The sequence below is a fragment of the Phoca vitulina genome, unplaced genomic scaffold, assembly GCF_004348235.1.
Source record: "Phoca vitulina isolate PV1807 unplaced genomic scaffold, GSC_HSeal_1.0 scaffold68, whole genome shotgun sequence".
In the NCBI taxonomy this organism is placed as follows: Eukaryota; Metazoa; Chordata; class Mammalia; order Carnivora; family Phocidae; genus Phoca; species Phoca vitulina.
In genome coordinates, this window is record NW_022589771.1 from 367,343 (window position 1) to 391,419 (window position 24,077).

Here is a 24,077-nt window from a genome sequence, read left to right on the forward strand (position 1 = left end):
TTTTCTTTAATTTGTAATAGGTCTATTACCTAGAATAACTTCACCAGACACCTTCTAGACCATGACCATCAAGGCAGGACTGACAGAATGTCATTCTGTTTTTAGAAGATTTTATTTCCCTTCTTCATTAGTCTAGATTGATTTATTTTTATAATTTAAAGAGTAGGTTAAAATCGCTTGTTTCATCCTACATGAATGATGCCCTTTCTGGTCTAACTCCCTGGCCTGGATGGGATGGCAGATCCCCACCCTCCTAGCTTTTCAGGCTAAAATGTATTGCACTCCCTCCTTCCAAACAGAGGTGGCACCTGTTACCTGGGGTCATAAGGTCAACAAAAAGTGGTGTAGAGCTGCTCCTTTAACCCCCACTTCTTCATGTCGGGAAGGTGTTCCTATTGCCAGAACTCAGCAACAGAGTAGTTTAGGAGCTGTGACTGGTAAGGCCTCAAGGAACCAGAGGGTCTCTCAGTGGAAACACATTACTGCTGAGGGCCTCTGCCTGCAGGAGAAGCCCATGGCGGCTGGGTTTCTCGTCACCATCTCAATGGCCTGGAGGACCCTGTCAGGAGGAAGCATGAAGTTAGTGGAGTATAAACCCACATCTGGCCTTGTTGTGTCCAGGGGCTCCAGGCTGCGGCCTGCCTGGCCCTTCGACCCTTGTCCGGGAGCCTCCCTGGGATTCCACCCCCCTGGTCCTGGTCGCCGCACCGGTGAGCCTGGCCAGCTGGCTCCATGTCTGTGCTGACCTGCTGTGGCTCTCCTCTCTCAGGCAGGGGCTGCTGGAGCCCTGGTGGTCCTTCTCCAAGGCCCCTTGAGAATGGAGGGATCTGTGTAATTGCTGCCCTATGTCTAGGTCTCAGGCTCAGCCCTTCCACAGGACAGGGTATGTTCTTTACACGTTCAGAACTCGAGGTTCGGAACAGAGGCATAAGCAGGGCACCACAAGGCACGTGATGGGCAAGGCTGTGAAATGGACAGAGAAGAGGACCACGGTCCCCAGGCTAACGGGAGAGCAGTCTGTGTGTGTGTGTGTGTGTGTGTGTGTGTGTGACAGCTCTCTGACCATGTGGTTTAGATCACAACCAGAAAGCATCATCAATGTTCTTAGAGCAGTGAGAGCTCATCTGGTCCTCTCAGCAGTTCTTTCCAGCTAAAGAAGTCCACACGCTCTATACCCGCCCTGATGGAAGCTGCCTTCCTGCTTCCGTCGCCAGAAGAGAAGCCAGAGGTGTCCTGCGGGGCCCTCGGGCACGAGCAGTGCTCCTAACTGGGCTTCTTGCCAATGCCCAGAGAGCCAAGCAACCAGGCGCCTTTTGCTTTGTCTTTTGAATGCTGACTTGTGCTTCCTTACTAGTGGGAGCTACCAGCAGAAAACAACATCATCTTTACTGTGGGGTTTACCGCAACCATCTTTCCCCCTAGGAAGGCCTGTACTTCCTGCCCTGCCTCTGGGCTTAAGCTGGAGTGACTGGTTGTGTTGCTCAAGCAGCTTTTAGATGAATATCAGCCCGGCCCTCCTCTGATTTTCCCATCATGTGTGGGTTGGGGCCACTCCCGGGGTGTCCCCATTGCTTTGCAACGTGGGGCCCTGACAGCGTGCTGTGGTTCCCAGACCTCAGCCGACAGAATAGACTGGAAACGGAAACGGATACTGTCCATTTTATTAACAACCACATCCAAAAGGTTTATTCCTGTATTGCAAACAAACCCCACAGACCAAACTCCCAAGTTGCTTTTCATTCAGCTGTTATTAAATCACCCACATAAATACATATAATAAATAAAAAACCAGAAAGGGTGAAGTCTTTGGTATATAGAGCTTTTCTCCCCTTCTCTTATTTCTCCCTCCTTCCCTGTGTTCTAAGCCCACTCCCTCGTGCTCATATCATTCCTCTGGACACAAATAAGTAGCCCAGGAGTCAACGTTGTGCCGGGACCCGGCATCGGGGCGAGTCTGGGTCCCGCTGCGTCTGCGCGCTCGGGGGAGGGACAGGTCCTGGGCACTCACACATAGTCGTTCAGTCTGTACCCGCTGAGCGAGGCCGAGGTGGCCGAGGGGGCCCGGTTGTCCTTGAAGGCGGCGGGGGGCCGGTAGGCGGGTGCGGTGGTGGCCGTGGTGGCCCTGGGCTGGGCCTGGTAGGGCCCGGCGGGCCCCTCGTCCTGGCAGGAGAGGCAGAGCAGCGTGCCGCCGATGAGCGACAGGGACGAGGAGATGAAGCCGAGGTACAGGGCCTGCCCGATCTCGAACTTCATGCTGCTGGGCAGCAGCGGGTTGTAGAAGTTCTGCACCACGTCGTTGGTGGTCCAGGACACGGCCACCATGCACAGCAGGCCGGCCAGCAGGAAGAGCGCGCCGCCCAGCACGGCCAACGTGGTCTTGGCGGGCGTGCCCTTGGCGCAGCGCGTGCACTGCATGCCCACCACGGCGCAGGCGCACGCCGCGCCCGACAGCAGGCACGAGAGGACCATGAGCGCGCGCGCCGCCTGCAGGTCCCGGGGCAGCGCCAGCAGCGAGCGGTACATCTGGCACTGGTAGATGCCCGTGCTGTGCCACACGCACTCCATCCACAGCCCCTTCAGGTAGGACACGGCCGTCAGGATGTTGGTGCCCACGTGCGCCGTGCGGCGCCAGTGCGGCAGGACGGTGGTGATGAGCGTGCCCACCAGGCCCAGGAAGCTGAGCAGGAAGCCCAGCAGCTGCACGGCCGTGCTGGCCATGGCCCCGGTGGCGGCGGCCGGGCTCGCTCAGGCGCCCGCCGGAGTCCTAATGAAGCCGGAGGCGGGGCGGGGGGAGAGAGAGGAAACGGGTTAAAGATTATCTTGATGCCTTTCTTTCTGCTGCCAGAACTGAGTTTTCCATAGGCAGTTGGTATGACAATTAGCGTATTTTTATAAATAGTTTCTGCCCCTTCATTGGGTGAGAGAGTAAGCTGCCTAAGTTTTCCCCGGAAGGCCAGAGGGGAAGGGATGACGGCAGAAATCTGGCGGGCCGGGGCTTCCCAAGGACCCCAGGGAAGGGCGGTCCACGGCCCCCGCTTCTGATCTGTCAGCACTGAGCAAGCCCGTGTGGGAAGTTCTACCTTATGTCAACCCTGAAACACTTCTGCTGCATTTGAATCTCATGGCGTACCGTTTGGTCAGTAATCACTTCAGTTGTTAAACCGACGCATGGACTGACAAGAGTTAAGGTGTGTGCTACCCCTGACTTAGAAATTAGCCTCGGATGGCCCGTCAGGATGAAATGACTTCGGAAAGTGGGAGACTTCCCTGTGCTCTCAGGAAGGGAGAGATTTAGCAGCCACAAGCAGGTCTCATGCTTCCTTCCAGAGTGCTGGAGCTGGATGTGAACTTAGAGATTGCCCGCGGATGCCAGGGGCCAGGAACGGCCAAGGTCACCAGCGCCTGAGGTGCTGGGGCTCAGACCACAAATCAGCGACCACCCCCTCCGGGCAGGCCACCTCCCCTCACACTTCTCTGCAGAGGGGTGGGCTTGTTGTGAACCAGGTACTGCTACCTGCCTTCCAGAGAGACAGGAATGCGGAGCCATTTCAGAGGTTTAAAAAATTCTAACCATGGCAAAATCCAGCACAGTTCTGGGGGGCGAGGACCCAGCACCTCTGTAGTGACAGACAAATAGGGGACACTCAGGAAATATTAGAAGGGAGGAAGGAGAGAAGCAAGGAAAAGGGTGCGAGGAAAGAGTAAGGGAGGAAGGAGGGTGGGCGGGTGAGCAGAAATACCCCAGTGAGCCCCACAGGCTCCTCTTTCTTGCCTGGGGCAGGGTACCAATCCATGTTGCCACCCCCACCGGCTGGGTGACTCTCGGGGTGTCTCCCTGGGCTCAGCTTCCTTCTCTAACATGAGGGAGCTAGACTCCATGGCCCCAAAGTGTCTCCTGGTCCTGAAGGGAGAAAAGGGGCGCTTCTCTGCTGATGACAAGTCACTTCAGCATCCTGAACCAAGGAAGAACCCAGTAGGCAAAACCCACTCCTTCCTTCATCTCAGTTAAGCGTGGGAAGGCTGCAGGGAGCAAACTGTGGGCTGGCAGGGCCTCTCCCACCCAGGCCATGCAGACGCTCACGGTGACGGTCTTGAACCCTGGGTCCCTGGTGGAGAAATCCCCGACTCAATTACAGTACAGGATTTGGTTAGTAACAAACACGTGACGTTTCCACTGGGGGCCTGTGCCATCATCTTGCTGGATTTAAAACTACGTACTGGGCTGAGATGTCTTAGCCTTGTAGCTAATTCCTAGCTCTGTGCTGGTTAACGATTCCTAGCTCTCTCTGGGTTAACAAGCAAAACTAGGGGACAGCAAAACACTGTGGTGCCAAACAGGACACGCAGTCCTCTGGCAGTGGGGACAATATTAGGGTTTGCACAGGCATTTTAAAGGATGATTTGTTCAGGACACAGTGTTTTTCACACACACCTCACACTGACTGGTCACCTGCACCTTGTCTCCCCACGAAGGATTTTTCCCTCCACTCAGCAAGTGCACACTCTGTGCAGGTGCTGGGCTCAGGGTGGGGGGACCCTGGCAGTCCCTGTTGCCCAGAGCAGGGCCGGCTGTCCTGCAGTCACTGCCGGGGAAGAGATGGGGCCCACCCAGGGGTCGCTTGATGTGTGGGCCAGGGCTGCTTCAGCGACCCTCCGATGCACTGAGCGCCCTAGCAGAGCTGACACCCAAAGCACCAATTTCTAGGCATAAGCGGTGCTGGGCGCTTCTCGGACATAACGCGGCCCAGTTTATTCCCCCTAGTAACCCAGGGATGCGGCAACTGTTCATCCTGTTTTACACACGGGGAAACTGAGTGCAGGGGATGAAGTTCCATGCCTGGCCAGGCTGGTCTTTTCTGTGGTTTAATTCCTCCTTCAACCACTACCTTTCTCAAGTAAATAGGAGTGACACTGGTGTGAAGACCGCAGGGGGTGGGGGGAGGGTATCATCAGTGCCTTCTGGAGAGTTGACTCTTCTCCCCAAAGACGTCCCAGAACATTGGTCTCAGTCCTTTTGCAGTGGGCCAGGTGGCCAAGGTGACCAACCGTTCCGGTTTGCTGGAGACTGGGAGGCTTTCAGTGTGAAATCGGGATAGTCCCAGGCCAGCCTGGACAGTTGGTTCCTCTAGGTAGCCCAGAGGCTGCAGACTTTTCCAGATGACCTTTGGGATGCTTCCAGTCCTGCCTCGACGCTGTCCCCAGGCTGATGGCCACGCAGGCTGTCCCTGGTCCAGGGCATTCTGAGGCTTCTCAAAGCTTTTGTTTGTCAAGGTCAGTCATTAAGTGCACTGATCCTCAAGAATGTGGCATAAAAGCTAAGCCTGCTTGACCCCATTAGTCTAGGGAAGTGGACCAGAAGTTTATTGGAGGTCTAAATATTTATGGAGAGCCATGACTGCTAATATTAGAAACCATTAGGTTCCTATTTTTAAACTTGTACTAGAAGGATTTGCTAATTTAAGAAGTGGGTGTTAATGAGCCCCCAACTCCCAGCCATCAGCTCTCCCACCCCTTCCCTGTAGTTACCAGCAGCTGCTACTGGCGTTAGGTCATAATTCAGCTTCCCCGCAACCACTTTTCACTTTGGGGCTGTTCGGTGGAAAAACAACCTCAAATGAATGCATCTCCTTGGAAACCACATAAAATTCATCCCTGATACTCCGGAAGGATCTTGCCCAAGCATGCCTCCCAAGAGGGGCAGTGCATGCAGGATTCAACTAGCCAGCGGGTTGAAGAGCTGCAACTGCTTCACCTATGGGCTACTCTTTTCCTGCAGACGTGTGTGTCCTTGTGGAAACATTAGCTAGGGAGATGTGAGTCCAAGACAAATATGGTCCTAAGAATCAAGTTCCAAAAAGACCTTGACAGGCTGGGTGGGTGGGGCTGAGCGTAACAAGATAACGCATTCCAGGAATAAATGTTGGGTCTGGGGTTCACAGAGCCCCCAAAGCACACCCCTGGGTGGGCAATACATGGCTTAGTTGTGTGAGCGAGCAGGATTTAGGATGGTGTTTCTCAAGGAATGTTTCTGCAACGCTGTGTTTGCAGGATGTCTTGTGTGAGGAGTGTAGATGTCAGGTGGGTTTGAGAAGAGCTGGTAACTGCAGGCCTTCTCACTGCTGGTAATACGCAGGTGTGCATTGTGAACCTCCCAGAAAAGTCTGTGTAGCATTTCCTAAACTTACTTACTCGTCTAGAGACATCGTCTCTTGACTTTTCTAGGGAACAACTTGAAGTCAAATCACTTTGGCAAGCAAACTGAGAGGTTACAATTCCCTTAAAAGTTTAATGGCGCAATGATGAGCTAGAGTTGCTACAAAAAGCAAAACCAAACAATTTGATTTTTGGGAGGCTGAATGAGCACAGATAGGAAGGCCTGCAGGATGTAGGGTTTGCCCCCAGCAGAGTCTCAGAAAGCCCCAGGGCTATAAAGTATCATGAAAATCCGTGAAGGGCAGCTGTGAAAAACACCAGGGCACTGTCAGCCCCTCAAACTGGATCTGGTTTTATGAGCACGAGATCTGAAAGGTGAGGGTTTTTTTCCATATAAACTTTTATGTTGCTCCTTCCTCTGTTGTCTGTGAGCTACTTTTTTTTTCTTTTTTAAGGAAAGAAAGAATTAAAAAAAAAAAAGAGCAGAAACCCTTAACACATGGTGGAGTCTCTCCATTGTGTTCAACCTCCCAGTCTACCTGGACTCCAGCTGTCTCCCAGTTAAGTGTCATTTCAACAGCAGTGGCTAGTGGGGATAGCCTGGTGGGGGCAAGGGACTGAGGCATTGTTCACCCAGCCCCCTGCTCCTGCTTTTTTACTGTCCAATAAAAGATGTCCTGGGCACATCCAGTTCATTCTTCATTTGGTGGAGTGTGAGCTCAGGTCTCCCCCGCCATCCAGACTGCCTGGAGGCGTGTGGGTGTGAGGCCGGTAGGACATTTGAGTCACACGATGTCCCCGTCCCTCACAAGTCTCACCTTTGGCTACCTGTAGCTGTCACCTACCTCACCCCTCAAAAACTCAATCCCATTACAAGTAGCTCACCTCTGGGCACACATGGCTGGCTGGCCCTTCCCCACCCACACTGCTGAAGGGCATGTCAGACCTGTCGTGGGGGCTGTGGGGAAGGAGGGCACAAGCCAGGCGTGTGGGAATTTCTTTACCCTGAATCCCCTGGACACTCCTGTCTGAGGGAAGAGTTGGAAGGTTCAACCACTCAACCAGTTTTCAGTGGGAGCAGATTTAGAGCCGTCTGGGAATGAGCCATCACACACACATCTGCCCTGAGGGCTCCTGACGTGGTGTTAGATCCACAGTGGAGACAGCATACAACCTGGTTTCCTAGAGCTTATCAAGGAAAAGGAAGGGCTGCCTTTAAAGGAAAATGGTCCTTGGACCTTGTAAGAATGCAGAGTTGTCTCAACTTTGATGTTCAGCAATTCAAGAAAACGTCTGGTTCAAAAAACCTGTCTGTTCTTCTTGTCGCTCCAACCGGACTGGCTCTTCATTGTTGCTTAGATATTTCACAAATGTCACATCTTGGGAACTAAGAATAAACTCAAGGGAGATTTGGATTCACCTTAGTGAGATAAACTAGCAAAACTAACATGAGAGAAGAAATTACTTTTATGCTATGTCCGAATGAAGTAACTCCAACTAGTATTTCCAAAGTACATGTTGGACACTGTGTTTCTTATTAATGTACAGAGCAAATGGATCTCTTTCCTAGACGCTTAGGTATACTCTGGAGGTACGATTATAGTACATCTTCTTACACAAATATATAAGAATCATGAGAAAGTGATCCAAGTAATATTTTGGAAAAACCATTTCATATTCATTCAGGATGGGCCATACTGTGGGGTTTTTGGCTCTAAGAATGAAGTTTCCTTCATTACCATTCCAAACGTTCTGTAACTTTCCTTGGGTTATTTTTCAGACTGGCAGGCATCTGTATTTTAAATTTATGAGGACTTCTCTGCCATCTACACATGTTGCAGAAGAACTGCAGTCTTTCTGTGACAGCCAGAGACAGAATAATTGTATGACTAACTTATTACTCTCATGGTGGTTAGAGCTTGCCCATGTTATTCAGGGATATCAATGTGAAATATCTTGCCCACGTCATATAGACATGACAATTTATAGATTAAAATTTTCCGCTCTCTTTTGGATGACTAAAGAAAAATCTATCTTTCATAACAAGGACTGGTTTGGGGAGAAGCCTGGGTTAATACAAATGAAAACCATGGCTATGTGGTTAGATGCTTGCAGAGACCATTTTCAACTCAGCAAGATTGAACAATCTATTGATTTAGTGAAAACTTCCAAGTTTAAGTAACCACAGCCATAAAAATTCCAAACCATTTCTCAGGAGGCATTATCTCTCTAATTTCAACTCACCAGACTTCATTAGAATCCATTACAAATACGGCAGATAAATATTTCTAAATGAAATTATTGAATTTCATTTAGTAAAATACACTGCTGCCTTTGCATAGCTGTTTTTCCTGACAAGATAGTTGTCTAGATTTGCTATGTTGTTGTTTTTCAAGGTATAGGTGAATAAAAACCTGTTACACAAGAAAAATATTAAAAAGTATGGGGTGCCTGGGTGGCTCAGTCAGTTAAGTGTCCAACTCTTGGTTTTGGCTCAGGTCATGATCTCAGGGTCGCTGAGATTGAGCCCCGGGTTGGGCTCCGTGCCCAGTGGGGAGTCTGCTTGAGATTCCCTCCCTCATCCCTCCCCCATCCCTCCCCCAACTTGTGTGCCTGCGTACTCTCTCTCTCTCTCAAACAAATAAATAAATCTTAAAAAAAAAAAAAGTAAAAAGACATAGGTATTGTCTAAAGTGTTAAATGATGATTAGATGATTCATAGTTAAAATATTCCAAGGGAAAGTTTTATATAAGGGATGTTATGGGCTGAATTATGCCCCCCGCCCAAGAAGATAATGTTGAAGTCCTAATATCTAGTGCCTCAGAATGTGACTTTATTTGGAAATAAGGTCGTTGCAGACATAATTAGTTAAGATGAGGTCATACTGGAGTAGGGTAGGCCCCTAAACCAATAAGACTGGTGTTCTTATAACAAGATGGCCTTGTGAAGACATGGAGAAATAGGGAGGACACCATGTGACAGAGGACACAGATATTGCAATGATGTATCTTCAAGCCAAGAAATGCTAAGATTTGCCAGCAACTCTCAGCAGCTGGGAGAGAGGCATGGAACAGTTTTCCTTACAGTCTTCAGAAGGAACCAACCCTGGTGACTCCTTGATTTTAGACTCCTGTCTCCAGAATTGTAAGAGAATAAGTTCCTGTTTTTTTAAGCCACCCAGGACTTTGTTACAGCAGCCCTAGGAAATCAATACAGGGGACTAGCTGAATGGCAGCACGGGGAGTTGTAGAAAAAAAGCACTCATGTCTGAATATGAGATCCTTCCCAGAACAGGCATTGAGCACAGTCTGATGACTTCACATTTGTCATGGAAAACAACAAGGCAGTAGTTAACTTTATGTCCCAAAGTGTAGAGAGGACAGAATCTAAGGAGAGGTTAGAGAACATGGAGAAGGAAGAATTTGGAAGACTGTAGTTGTGGAAATTCAAGAGCAAGTGCCAACTACAGTAAGTAACCCATACAGCAATCAAATAACTCAACCTCTCCAGACTGGAAAAGTGTATAAATCCACTGATCCCATGCTGCCAGGCTTTCCTGTGGAAATCCAGTAAGGCTCAGTGGGACCTCCTTTTGGGACTTAATGTCAAAACAGAAATGAAAACAAGCAACAGGACATTGTCCTAGCTGGGCCGGAAACCTCCATGAATAAGGTAACTCTTCTATGAATTTTGTAAGCCTGTGAGACTGAACTGGGAATATATTGCAGTGATTAAAAACGTGGTGTCAAATGCAAACATATGACTGAGATTTATTAATGCTAAATAAAATACAGTTAAAAATTATGTTTAATGTTCATTCTCTGTAAATTTAGCTTTTTGAGCCCAGGTGCACAGAAGCTGTTAGTTATTTTATTTTATTTTTTTTTTAAAGATTTTATTTATTTATTTGAGAGAGAGAATGAGAGACAGAGAGCATGAGAGGGAGGAGGGTCAGAGGGAGAAGCAGACTCCCTGCCGAGCAGGGAGCCCGATGCGGGACTCGATCCCGGGACTCCAGGATCATGACCTGAGCCGAAGGCAGTCGCTTAACCAACTGAGCCACCCAGGCGCCCGAAGCTGTTAGTTATTAATGATAAGAGTAAAAGCAATCACAGCTAAATGTACTGAGTCTTGGCATATGCCAAACATTGCTAAGTGTGTCTGTTGGCATTAGCTTATTTAATCCTTTAAGAAATCTATGATGAGCATGTTGTTGTCCTCATTTACAGTTAGGGAAACTGAGGCTTAGAGAGTTTAAGTAACTTGTCCAGGGTCACACTTGGGCTGAATCAGGGAGACCAGTGGAGACTCCCGTGATCATCCAGGTAGGCGATGCTAGCAGGGACAAAGGTGGGTGCTGAAAAGAGGTGAGGCTGACAAGGTTCACTGACAGGTTAGCTGTGGGGTGTGAGAGACAGGTGTCAAACACAGCCCCAGGGATTCTGCTTGGGCAGCTCGAAGAATGCAGTTGCCATTTATTGAGAAGGTAAAGACAGTAGGAGGTGGGTAGGTTTGGAGGGTGAAGGGCAGAAAAGAGTTTTGTTTTGAACAGGTTGAGTTTGAGATGGCTATCACTGCCCAGGTGGGGACGCTCATGGTTAGATGTAGACGTGCAGAGTTCAGGAGGAGAGTGGACTGGAGAAGGCCATTTGAGACACAACAGCATAGACCTGGGATTAAGAGCCATGAGACTGGATGCGAGCCACAGAGCCTGCCCAGTGGCTCCAGGAGCCCTCCAACATCGGAGATTGGGTGATGAGGAGGAGACAGTAGCTTGGGACGCAGGAGTGGCCACGAGGGAGGAGGCAACCCCGAGTAGTGAGTGAGGACAGAGATCCACATTGGAGAGAGTGATGCACATGTCAAGTCATCAGGCAAATCAAGTAATCTGAGTACTGAGAAATGATCGTTGGATTTAGCAACACGAAGGGAACGTCAGACCCTGGTAAGCACAGTTTTGATGAAATGATTGTAATGGGTTCAAGAGAGGACCAGGATAGGGCACATGAGCCCAGAACATTCTTTTGAGAACTTAGACAATCAAGTGCCCTCCCAGCACCCCCCAGAATTTGTTCTTACTACCCCAGTCCTCTTTCTGGGACCCCAGCCCCTCCTGGGCACTCAGCCCACCTCATGTATTAATCTTGGCCAAGAAGTTACCCCATAGGGCCTTTATATTTTCCTGGATGGCCCCTGAAAACAAATCTCCTCCTGTCCCTGGCCCCAAAGAATAATACTCACATTGGTAAGGATATGACTGGCTCAGCCCTCGGAGGGAGACCAGCGATACTTCCAGGTATGTGCTTTTAAAACATTTAAGAAGTTTAGAATTAATTGGGTCAGGTGTGAAATTTCAGATTACAGAAGTCTTCATAAAGGCAAAAGCCTCGCAGATGAAATAGTGCACGGCGTTTCTAGCTTAGTCTTCAGACATATACAAAGGGCCATGTTGTGCATTTTCTCTGAAGAGTACGGGCCACCATAGTTTACCTTTGCCCGTTCTCAGGATGGGCTACATCATTTGCAGAAGCCAGTGCAAAATGAAAATGTGGGGCCCCTTGTTCAAAAATCATTAAGAATTTCAAGACGAACGAAATATAAGCTAATGCGGTGCATCAGACAAGCATGGGGCTCTTCTGAGGGTGGGGTCCTGTGGGAACTGGCGGTTGCAGGCCCTTGCAGCCTGTCCTACTGGTTATGGATGGAGCCAGGAACTGGACGTTGGGATTTTTCCTCCCTTAAACCCCTGAGTACATCTCGTTGAGATGTTGAAAGGAACAGGAGACACTTCTGCAGTGTTCTGCAGAATAAAAAAATACGGTTGCATATGTTTATTTTTTCCTCATTTAAGTGTAGCCCAGATGCCTCTGTAAACACCTGCCAAGGGGGAGCCTTTGGAAAACAAAGCTATTGCTGATGTCCTGTGCCCAAGGGTGGCCTCCAATGGAAACAGACCTGTTGTTCTAAATCTGTTTTCACTTTCCTCTTGTTCCAGGGGGGCTGTAGGTGTGCGCGGCACTGGGTGTGCACGTGCAAGTCTAGGAGGGAACAGCTAGCTGCCTCTGGGTGGCTTGCTTCTTGGAGACTCTGCTCCAAGCCCCCACGCTCTGGCAGGGCCCCCAGCCCCTAGCGAGAAGTGGTGGGGCACCAGAGTCCCAGCTACTCCTTGTTCCTTCCAGAGTCCCCCCCACGGGAGCCCTCCGAGAGCAAGCCCCGGGCACCCTCCCAGCACACGGCCCCCAGTGGAAAAATCCTGGTGTGTTATTGCTGTTGGCAGCCCCGGGAAAAGCCTGTGGCCCTGGCGGCCATTCGTCCCGCAAACAGTGTGAGGCATACGAAGATCAGCTGGAGGGAGGAATATTTGAGCCAAGAATCACTCCTGAACTGGCAAGATGGACGGTCTGCATTTTAAAAAAAGACATCGGAAGAAGCCTTGAAAACAGGCTCTTAGACTTCTTGTTCTGTGTAATGGAAGACATTCCCTGATAGAAGTGAGGGAATGATTTTTTTAAAGACAAGAATTGACAATTGTATTGATTTTTATCTAAAAAAATTACTGGAAAACAAATATTTATAGTAACATTTTCACAGTACCAAAGGAAGAATCTGTGTTTCTTCCCTATTTGTTTTTTTTATACAGGTTGAAGGCATTGGTCCCATTATAGAGGTAGGTAAGTAAAACACAGTAACCGTAAGAGATTTTTGCCGAGCAGATGGTGCCAGATAAGAGTGGAGGCCGACTTCAAGGCTCACTAATTTGGGCAAACAGCTCAGCCTTACATGACTCACCTGGCTATCTACATCATAACAGCTGCTTCCCAGAACTGTCTAGAAGATGCTGAGATAATATATGTAAAAACTTGTAAGTGCCGTAAGGACACTCAACGAAGGCAAGGCCTGTGCCGCTGAAGATGTATCATCATTACGGATAAATCCATTCCTGACTCCATCCAAGCCAGCCCCGAGAGCCGGGCTGAGCCCAGACCTGGTGCTGAGTCGCTGGAGAACGCAGCAATGGGGCTCTTCTCTGGTTTCCCAAGACTTCAAAACGAAACTGAGCGATTAAAAGATTTTGGGCCTTGAAAACTGCAGGAATTAAATCTCTCGGTGGGAATGTGCAGCCAAAAGCCGGTGTCCTGAGTGACTCCACGTTTGGGGACCCTGTCAGGGCGCTAATCCCAGATCCCTTTCTACTTTGCCTGTGGCCCTCCCCGCAGGCCTCGGGAAGACCGCCCATCCTGGGAAGACCATGGCAGCTGTTGGCAATGTGGGGTTCAAGGTAGCTGAAGGATTAACTCATGGATCAGATTGCATGGAATTTCCCCCGTTTTACCCTTATTAAGAGAGATCTGTAACTTTCCTGCCCCTTCTCCCATGCGTGCATGTGTGCTTGTGTGTGTGTGTGTGTGTGTGTGTGTGTGTGTGTGTGTTGGCGGCGAGGGGTGTGGGTTGTGGAGAGGATAAGGCTCCCACGTCTGGAAACTCTGGACGCTCCGCCTGGCCCTCTGCAGGAGAAACAAGCCAGTCACAGTGCAGAGGGTCAGCGACAGTGAGCTCAAGCTGACGCCGCCTTGGAACACTCAACGGACTTAGTCCTTGCCCCCAGACCGGGGCCAGCCAGTGATGAAAGGGTTCTGCCCAAACACTCAGGAACGGGGTCTTGACCTTCCTGGGCTCATTAGGAACCCAGCTGCCCTCACACCCGGCTGCTGGGGTCCCCCCAGGGGCCGCCAGGCCCCCTGCAGCTGTCTTTCTACAGGGGGATATTGCCCGTCACCAAGAGAACCCTTGCCTGCCCACGGCTCTGGTCGGCGGGGCCTCACAGCCCCCAGACAAATGACTGTCAACCCCAAACCCTCCCGACTCATAGCCTCACCCCAAACTCACATGCAGAGGCCCCGAGTCCCGTCCGCTTCATCAGGTCCCTCGTCGGTGGGGCTGTTTCAGTGCCTGGCTGGGGGCCAGCCCGTGTGAAACAAGGATTCCTCGGGGACGCTGCCGCCCTCCTGTCTTCCCTCTTCCACCAACTGGAAGCTTCAAGGCCAGAGTATCTGAGAGAAAAGTATTACCTTGCCGTTTGAGAAGGGCCTGCGTGGGCACATGTGCTATGGGTTGAATGGTTAACTGCCCTGTGCGCGGTGGGAGGCAGCCGGGCCAAGGCAGACATTCAGGACCAACCAGAAATGTCATTTCTGCACGTTGGAAAAGTGCCTGATACATCTGAACATAGTCATCTCCTCCCTCAAACACCCTCTGGTGACTCTCCAGGGCTGCCAGGATAAAGCCTTGACTGCCCAGCCCAGTGCCGAAGGCCGTCCGCTGTCAGCCCAGCCCACCTGCCCACGCTCCCTGCCCCGGGCCCGTTGGCTGTGCACTCGTCCTCTTCGTCCTTACGCGTGGCTCCCCTGCAAAGAGCCTGATGCCTGCCCATGATCCATCCCCTCCTGTGGCCCTGACCTCCCACCCTCCCCTGAGCCGCTCACCTGGCAGTCGTCCCCACACTGCTTGGGACTTTTATCAAATTGAGCAACTCAAGAGTTTCTCAACTTGCAGGCTATGCTCTGGACACAAGCCATTGAATTTTGACCAACATGCAACTGTGTTCTATTTTTTGGCTACAATTGCAGATGCGGGCATTTAGGGGATGTCTGTTGGTAGAGTGTGGAACTGGGTGGGTCGTAGGGCGCTGTGTGGAAGGAGGGACGGTTTGCTATGAGTCATAGATAAGGGACAAGGTGAAATGTGAAGCCCGTGCCAAAAGAAGAAGGTGGCTCTCTTGGGATGCCCGAGAAGTTTGTTGGAGAACCTGATAGGACTGGGCATAGTTCTGAAAGGTAGGATAGCCCCCGAGGGTGGCCGAGGGAACGGGGCTGTGCTGGGAATGCCTCCAGCCCATTCTGGGCATTCTGGGATACAGAACTGCTGAGAGTCACAATTTAACTTGACTCATGTGTCTGTCCCTTTCTCATTGATTCCATCACGATGCTCCAAGGGCGGGGACTTAGGCTTCTGTGTTCTCTTCACTGCAGTCCTTGATCTGCATGGCTTTGCTTGGTGCTTAATGACAATGAAGGAGCTCAGTGGTGGGCAAAGGGCTCCGAGCACGGACCAGAATTTGTCCTCTGTGTCACTGGCAATAGGAAGGTGATGGCAGAAGGGGCGTCTTGTGGAAGTGCCGGGAGCTTGGAACAGTTCAGAGGTATCTGTTAGATATTACTGACTGAGGATTGACCCACAACCAAATCCACACAGCTTCTTTTTTAAATCTCTTCTCTAGAAGTAACTGTTGTAAACAAAATCATCTTTACTTCAGAGCCATCATAGGTCCAGAGCCTCTTCTATTCAGTAAATATCATCTGTAGTGAAATGCACCTGCACAATCTGTAATTTTATGCTGGGAATTTGGGAGGATGATTTTTATCCTTTTGTCTTTGGGGGTGATTTGGCTACAAGTAATCACATTTAATTTACAGCTGCCTTTGATTTCTTGGCACTGATTGTGTCTTTTTGGGAAATCCTGCAGAGACGGACAAAATGTGAACCCCAAATAGTTTGAAAAGATTATGATATTTTTATAAATAGTACATTTAACCATGAACAAAGTGGACATAATGTTATGTTTTGTAGACTTTTGTTAAACCTTTATTAATCTTGATTTTCTCTGGAACAATTCATTCCTGTTCTGGGCTGAAGTATGAAAGCTCCCAGGCCCACGGCCCTGGCCCTGGCTCCTGACGGACAAATGAGCCTCTCCTGGGCCAGAGGGCAAAGACACAGGTTCATCAATTATTGACTGATTGATTGATTTATAGAACTCCAGCATGTGTGAGCAACAGGGTGCTTGGTGAGCAAGACAGACACTGCTCCTGCCCCCTCGGGGTGTGGGGGTTACACGCACACAGAGCCAGCTGCGTGAAGGGCCATTGGCAGACAGGGGGGTTAGGCTTGGGGGCTCCAGCCCTCCTTTCCCACCCAGGACCCTCATCCTTGTTTCTCCTACCTGCCATCAAAGTCCACCCTTAGGTCCTTTTTTAAGCTCTCAGGTGCAAATGACTCGTAATAGCTTAACATTTTATCCCACCCAGGAGGTATTTTTAAGTCTAAAGGATAAAGATTTAATAGTGAAATTTCAAACACCAATCAGGGTACAAAGGAGGATTGAGGAGAAGAAGGTCTTGAGCATTTTCTAATACCCCTAAAATCATTCCATTGAATTATGATGACTTCTGTCCTTGTGGATATGGTAGAAGCCAGTAGATACTTCAGATTACATGGATGGACAGATGCATGGATGGATGGATGGACGGACAGACGAACAGATGGATGGATGAATATTTAACCTTTAGTCTCTCAACTGATGTTTGAAGCTTGATTCATTTTCTGATTTCTCATAGAGCTGACACACGTTAAGAAGTTGGTAAAAAGTTTGTTGAACGAACAATATAATGAAAGGGAGGTTATATATGCAGTGGGCCTACGGTTTGGGGTTTCTGTTTTGGGTTCCTTTTGATTTGAGTAACACACAAGCAGGCAACTTGAGTCTGCAGTTGGCAGACTCTTAGCTCTCTTCTTGGGGTAAAGGCCATTGCGAGCTTGACCTTGCTCAGTTTATTGACAGCATATCCAGTCGAAGCCACTAGACTCCCATGGAAACCCTTTTTCCAGATTTCATTTTAACTTGGCAGAGGTCGACCTTGGTGGATTCCTCGTATTAGTATTAACTAATAAAATGATACTGAACACTAACATAGCACTCATTGTGTGCTTGTTGTGGTTTTAAGCACATTACATATATTTACTAACTTAACCCTTACAATCGCCCTTTGCTTTAGGCACTACTATTAACACCATTTTATGGATGGGGAAATGGAAGCTCCAAGAAGATAAATGACCTGCCTGCAGTCATCCAGCTCTAAGTGGCAGAGGCAGGACTCGAACCCAGGCAGATTGGCCTCAGTGCCGGGGCTCGTATATAAATCACATCCCCGAAATCAGCTGGCAGCTGCCACGGTCCTGTCGCCGAAGGAGAGTGTTTGCTGGCCTTCACAGAGAGGGCTCTTGTGGGCACCAGGTTGGTAAGGAGCTGGTTTGGGGTCCTGGCACGGACGATGGTGTAACCTGTGGAGGGACCGGCATGGTGGAGGAGGCTCCTTCCCTGCCTGCTCTTGACTCAGGCATGAAGAGAAGCTCAACTGCAACAACGAAGCAAACAGGCTCACAGCCATCAGCACCCCACAGTGGGCTGAGGGGGCAGGGACAGGTGTGCATCTGTGTATCCATCAGAGGACTGAGCGTCTGGTCTCCTTACTGAGGATGACTAGGGACTTGCTGGCCCTTCCCAGGGAGAAGGGTGGGGCACGCCAGACCATCCACGCTCAGCCACAGTCTACATTTAGAAATGGGGGCCCTGTTGCCCTTTGGAAGAAAAGATAATTTCTTTAGGGAAATACCCTAGAACTGCCCCAAGACAAGTGAGACAGGAGGAGGGTGAGAATCTGATCATTTAAGTGTAAATGTCCGTTCAGGTCTGGATCTGAAAACCCTGTATTTTTGGGTTTAAGATCGTACTTTTCGGACATGAAGAGTGAATTGCAAAATCAGACTGGAGGTTTATTACTTTTTCGCCAAGTAAGTAGCCTGAACACTTGGCCAGTGTATTCGTTTCTTGGGGCTGTTGTAACAATGTACCACAAACTGGGTGGCTTAAGACAATAGGAATGTATTCTCTCAGTTCTGGAGGAGTCCAAGATCAAGATGGCAGCAGGGCCATGCTCCCTGGGAGTGTCTAGGGAGGACCCCTCCTTGCCTCTTGCAGCTTCCCCTGGTGGCTCCCCATCCTCAGCCCTCCTCTGCTTGCAGCTTCTATTACTCCAATCTCTGCTTCTGTCTTTACATGGCTTCTTCCCTCTGTGTCCCTCTCTTCACGTGGCATTTTCCTCTTATGAGGACACCAGACATATTGAATGAGGGCCCAATGACCTCATCTTAACCTGATTGTATCTGCAAAGACCCTATTTCCAAATAAGGTCACCTTCACAGGTACCAGAATTAGGACTTGAATCTATCTGGGGGACCGAATTCAACCCATCGCAGCTGGTGATTTCTGTGGCTCACCATTTACTTAGTACTATTCTACGATGTGCAGTGAGACTGTGATTTCCGTCAGGACCAGGAAATCTCAGCTGGTAGCACTGATACTTGAATGCGGGTTAAATAGATAGAGCAGAAGATGCCGTATCAGTCAAGTTCATTTCCAAATACAGAGCAAAAGCAAGATGCCTTCCTAATCTTACGTGTTGCTTTGTTTTCTGAAGCTTCCCCCTTGGCTGCCTCAGGACACCCTCTCATCCTGAGTTAAGTGACAATGAAGGCAAACCGAGTAATTATCGGGAGAACCCTTCATTTTCCATCAACCGTGAATCACAATATTTGCCCTTTTCTTGAAAGAATCCTTCAGAAATAGGTAGGGTTAATAGTGCTTTGTAGTCTACCTAGAAAGAGCGTCAGAAAGAATTTTGCTTAGTGGGGACATTTCCAAGTAGAGAATAGACAAGTGAACTGATGGCAAATGTATTTAACAGGGAAGACCCTGGGGAAATGAATTAAATAGGATCCTGTTTATGCTTTTATCCTGGAAGACGAGGTAGATTTTAGTTCAAGCAGGGCTTCTTTGGTGCTGTCTGAACATAAATATGTTGGCTAATGCTGGTCACTTGGTATGAAATGGGAAGTTTCTGAAATTTAAACAACACATTTGTGAGACATGACCTCACTTTTATTTATCTGGTGCCCATAATGTAGCTGACCGCGACCTCAGCAACACACATTTCAACATGATCCTGTATTTGCTAATGGCTCTTTTGTACTCTGGACACAGGAAGATTGAACCTGTTGGATGAGATAGATACCAGGAACTTCACAGCCAAAGTGCCCAGAGATCATCTGATATGTAGTGACCACCAAAGAAATTATGTCTTGAAAGGAATAAAATTGTGACACACACTACAACATGGGTGAACCTTGAAGACATTATGCTCAGTGAGATAAGCCAGTCACAGGAGTCAAATATTACATGATTCTACTTATATAAGGTCCCTAAAGGAGTCTGATTCATAGAGACAGAAAGCAGAATGGTGATTACTGGGGGCTGGGGAGGGGCAATGGGGAGTTAGTATTTAATGGGGACAAAGTTTCTGTTTGGGATGCTGAACACGTTCCGGAGACGGTTGGTGGTGGTCGTTGCATAATAATGTGAATGTACTTAATGCCACTGAACTGTCCACTTAAAAATGATTAAAATGGTAAGTTTGATGTTATGTGTATTTTACCACAATAAAAGACGTGCTTACCCATACACATAAGATGTGTGTCTTATCTTAGCCATTCTGAGTGGGGCCACCCCACCCAGTGAGGTCTTGCAGTAGTTCATTAGTTTATGTGAAAGGGGTTTCATTGGAATAAATGTGCTCAAATATTAACCGAGACAACACTGTCCTCTTATCTCTATTCTAGATAATTCCGAGAGCCAGATGGCAAATCTAGACCCTGGCCCACATGGGAGGACGGAAGACTATCTCAGAGGATTTAAGGCCGGCAAACAGTGGCCTTCCTGCAGTGAGCCCTCCTTTCCTCGAGGGGGCACTGTGGGAAGGCCTACTCAGCCTGGTGCAGGCGGGCTGCTGCCACGGGAAGAGGCGGCCATGCCCCCCATTGCAGGACCTGGTGGGCAGCATAGCGCCAGGTGGGATCAGTGAAGACTGCCGGGTCATCCCCCCGCCATTCCGAACAAAGACCTCGCCTGCGCTGGACTCCTCCTAATTGCTACCCGCTCCACGCACAGTCTGCTGATGCTGGGTGCCACACGTCTGGGTTTCCTACGCCTTCTAATTTACTGAGTGCTTGCATGCAGACTATTATCTAACCCTACAGACGACTCTGGGAGGCATCTGTTACCAAGTTCAGGCGTCTCATCCAGTCCTCACAGCTGGCTATAGAAAAATCGGGGCCTCCAACCCAAGCTTAAGTTCCTTCCTCCGCAGGCTGCCAGCCCGGAGTCACCAGCACCCCCTCAAGCCGTTGGAAAAGGCGGTGGTGATGAGCAAAGTGGGTTCAGGCGGGGCTCTGCAGGCGGGCACTGAACACTCCATCAAGATTTTTTGAGTGAACAAGAACGGGTCTCAAGCATGATTTTCAGAAAGGCCTTGCTCTCCGTCCCAATCCTGGCTAATGTTCATGGCAGCTTTGCTGGGTCCCAGCTTGAAACCATTTCAAAATATCTCAGTGGCAGCATGTGGATGAGAAAGTCAGGCTCTCAAGACACACTCAGACACCATCAGGCCCTTTTCCAAAGGGACAGGAATACTCTCAGTATTCAATTTGATAAGCACGGAGTGACGTTTGTTTGTGCCCTGATGGATTTCACTCATTCTCCTTTCTAAAGTTTGTGCCCTGAAATGAGGCACTTGAATCTCTACCTTCAGCTCTTAATAACCCAGAATCTCCCTTCCTGACCAGAGGCCTCTTCCATAAAGAGGTTAAGCAGAAAACAAGAAAGAACACACAAAGCTTGCAAAAGCAGAGCAGCGAGGAATGTAATATGTTTCAGAGAGTCAACGAAAATAAGAAAGGAGCCCGATGTCAAACTTAACACCACCATTTTAATTTCCAAGTGCTTTTGGGTTTTTTCATGTTGGGTTTCATGGAAATTTATGTTTGCGGAGAACACTGTATTCACTACAGGATCTTGCTGTGTTCATTTAGCCCGGTAATAAAAACCATCTGCCTGAAATCCTTTTTTGGAACAAGAAAGGGTATAAACAAATAGGCAAATGGGCACAAATGACCATGGGAAGGGGGGGCTGTTTCAGAAAGGGGGAGCGTGGGGGAGCCTGGAGCAAACACTTCAGGCCAATATTTGCAGGAACTGCCCCCTTTGGAAGGCATGTGTGAGGCTATTAGGAAAACCTGTAGAGCTTTCAGTTAAGTATGGTACATTTTGGGAGAGCGGATGGGCACCTTTCTTTTCCTGAACACCCATTCTGTGCGTGGGGCTTCACCACCAGAGTGAGAACAATATTAGGAAGCATTGACACATGTGTCCCTGTAGTGGGTTGAATAGTGTCCCCCCACCCCAAAAGTCATGTCCACCTGGAACCTTATTTGTGACCTTATTTGGAAGCAAGGTCTTTGTAGATATAATTAAGATGAGGTCATACTAGGTTAGGGTGGGCCCTATTCTAATGGCTTCTCCCTAAAAGAGGAGAAGAGAAACACAGGGGAGAAGAATGCCATGTAAAGACAAGGCAGAGATTAGGGTGATTCAGCCACAAACCAAGGAATGCCAAGGGGTGCCAAGAGCCTCCAGAGACTGGAAGAGCTAAAAAAGGACCCTCCCCTACACCCTTTGGAGTGTTCAGGGAACATGGCCCTGATGACATCTTGATTTTACTTTTCTGGCCTCCAGAACTATTAGAGAATCAAGTTCTGTTGTTTTGGGGCCTCCTGGTTTGTGGTAATTTATTATGGCAGTTACAGAAAATGCATACAGCCCCCCTTTCTGCTGGGAGCTGTTTAGGCTGGGAGAGATGGGGCATATTAGAACCAGGAAGAACTTGTCAAATTCTTGGCCCTTAACTTAGGAGCTGAGGTCCAAGAGTAAGAAGAACTGATCTTGAAAGAATCCATGTTGAGCCAGTTTTTTGGTTAGCTGGTTTTTCCCTTGCTACCCGAGAGGAGCTCACTGGATGGCCGCTAGAAGCTCCTGGGCCCCAAGGAGGAAAGAAGGCAGCTCTCGAGCAAGCAGGGGGTGAGAGGCTCTGTCCTGTCCTCCTGGTCTCGGGGCCAGCTCCACAGAGTGGTGGGGCACCCTAGGAGCCCCGGCTGAGTTGGAGGGTCTGCAGGTAGAGGGGGCTGCTCTTCCAGCTGGCCTGGAAGGCAGGGCATGGAGAAGAACTAGCAAGGGACGAGGTTTTCCGCTTCTGATATTCAATATAGGTTTTTATGTTCTCAGAAAGACAGTGTTCTTGAAAGTCAGGCATTGATTGGCAAGAGATAATTTTAGAAATTCCTTTAGCTCCTATCACCATATGAAGATCGAGGCCTAGAGATTCGATCTCTGAAACTCTTATAATCTAGAAAACTCAGGACACTGCATACAAGTTTCTGTCCCGAGGAACAGGGGAAGCTCAGTTCTTTCCGGCTCTGGTGGACAAGGAGGAGAAGGGAGACCAAGGAACGGGACGCTGGTGGTCACATATGTTTGCGCCAATCTCCCCCAAATTGATGTTCTGGGGGGAGCCCAAAGAAAATGGGGTTTTCTTCTGCTCCCTGTTTGGATCCTTGGAGGAGATAACCCCATCCCAACATGGGGATGTGTGGGTGTCAGGGAGTGAAACATGGTCACAGGAAGGTGGGGTGAGTGAGCTGAAGTCAGGATTCCTGGCTCCCTTCATCTCCTGAGGCCTGCAGGTGACCTGGGGATCCCCACATGTCCCCAAAGCAGGTAGAGCATGTAGCCAAAAGCCTGGCTGGGAGCCAATGGCTATAAGGAGCCCACCTTGGCCAGGAATGGTCCTCCTGGTCTCGGGGCCAGCTCCACAGAGTGGTGGGGCACCCTAGGAGCCCCGGCTGAGTTGGAGGGTCTGCAGGTAGAGGGGGCTGCTCTTCCAGCTGGCCCCACACATCGGGGGATCTCCAAAGTGGCTTGGTCACACGTGACAGCCCCTGAGCCTGGTCCCTCAGTCTTGTCTACAGCAAGGACATCAGCTGGATGCCCAGAAGGCAGACCCAGCCCATGCTTCCCTGAGTGGGTACCTGTCAGCACCAGGACCAGCATAGCTTCCTGGTAGAAGAGGCCAGTGCAGGACTGGATGGGATTTATGTCACCTCCGCGTGGGGACTGTGAGCTTCCTTGGGCACTGGCTGCCAAATTCCTCTGTTGAAGTCCTAGCCGCCAGGACGGCAGAATGTGACTATGTAATTGGAGACAGCACCTTTAAAGAGGTAAATAAGGCAAAATGAAGTCATATGGGTGGGCTCTGATCCAATCTGGCTGGTGTCCTTCCCCAAAAAGGAGACACAGAGGGAAGACCACGTGAAGCCAGGGGCAGAGCCCGGGGTGGTGCAGCCACACGCCAAGGGATGCCAGGTCTGCTGCAGTGGCTGGGAGCTGGAAGAGGCAGGGAAGGATCCTCCCCTAGAGCCTTCAGAGAGCACGCAGCCCTGCTGACAACTTAATTTTGGACTTTTAGCCTCCAGAACTGTGAGAGAATAAATTTCAGTTGTTTTAAATCACTCAATCTGTGGCACTTGGTTCTGGCAGTCCTAGGAAGCTAAAAAAAAAAAAAAAGAAAAGAAAAAGGAAAAACTCATGTCATCAAAATCGAGGTTTCTGAAGGACTGTGTTCAATCTAAGTGGATTTATTTTTTTATTTTTTAAAGATTTTATTTATTTATTTGACAGAGAGAGGGAACAAGTAGGCAGAGAGGCAGGCAGAGGGAGAGGGAGAAGCAGGCTCCCTGCTGAGCAGGGAGCCTGATGTGGGGCTCGATCCCAGGACCCTGTGATCATGATCTGAGCCGAAGGCAGCCACTTAACCGACTGAGCCACCCAGGTGCCCCAATCTAAGTGGATTTAAAAGCCTTTCTACTGAGGACAGATTCCTCCAGATTTAGCACCAGGCGGGGAATTCAGGGCTCAGGAGGTGGCAGGGCAGCTCGGAAGCATCCTTGCTCCCCCTTCCTGCTGTAAGTCACCTGGTCTGGAGCCTAGGAGCAAATGCTCCCCACTCCCGCAGGACTCCCTCCCACGGCTGGAGGGGCAGGCCAGGCGGAGGAAGGAAAGAGATGCAGGGCACACGGGCTTTCTTTGCTTCCCCAAGGGAAGCAGCTCCGAGTCTGTTTTCTTTTCTCTTCCGTCAGATTG

The 24,077-nt window shown here is 49.5% G+C and overlaps 1 protein-coding gene and 1 long non-coding RNA gene across 2 annotated transcripts; one reads left to right on the top strand and one right to left on the bottom strand.

Annotated features, from left to right (window-relative positions):
• Positions 1-1,915: 1,915 nt before the first annotated feature.
• On the bottom strand, positions 1,916-2,718 carry CLDN14 (claudin 14). Its single transcript, XM_032392487.1, has one exon. The coding sequence runs from the start codon at positions 2,716-2,718 to the stop codon at positions 2,005-2,007; it is 714 nt and encodes a 237-aa protein (XP_032248378.1). The 3' UTR covers positions 1,916-2,004.
• Positions 2,719-14,920: 12,202 nt separating this feature from the next.
• Positions 14,921-19,755, top strand: LOC116624565. Its single transcript, XR_004297916.1, has 3 exons — positions 14,921-14,988; positions 16,987-17,225; positions 19,667-19,755. It is a non-coding gene; the product is annotated as an uncharacterized LOC116624565 (long non-coding RNA).
• Positions 19,756-24,077: the final 4,322 nt, after the last annotated feature.

Coding starts and splice junctions, on each gene's coding strand:
- CLDN14 (XM_032392487.1), bottom strand. CDS start 2,718: ATGGCCAGCACGGCCGTGCAGCTGCTGGGCTTCCTGCTCAGCTTCCTG.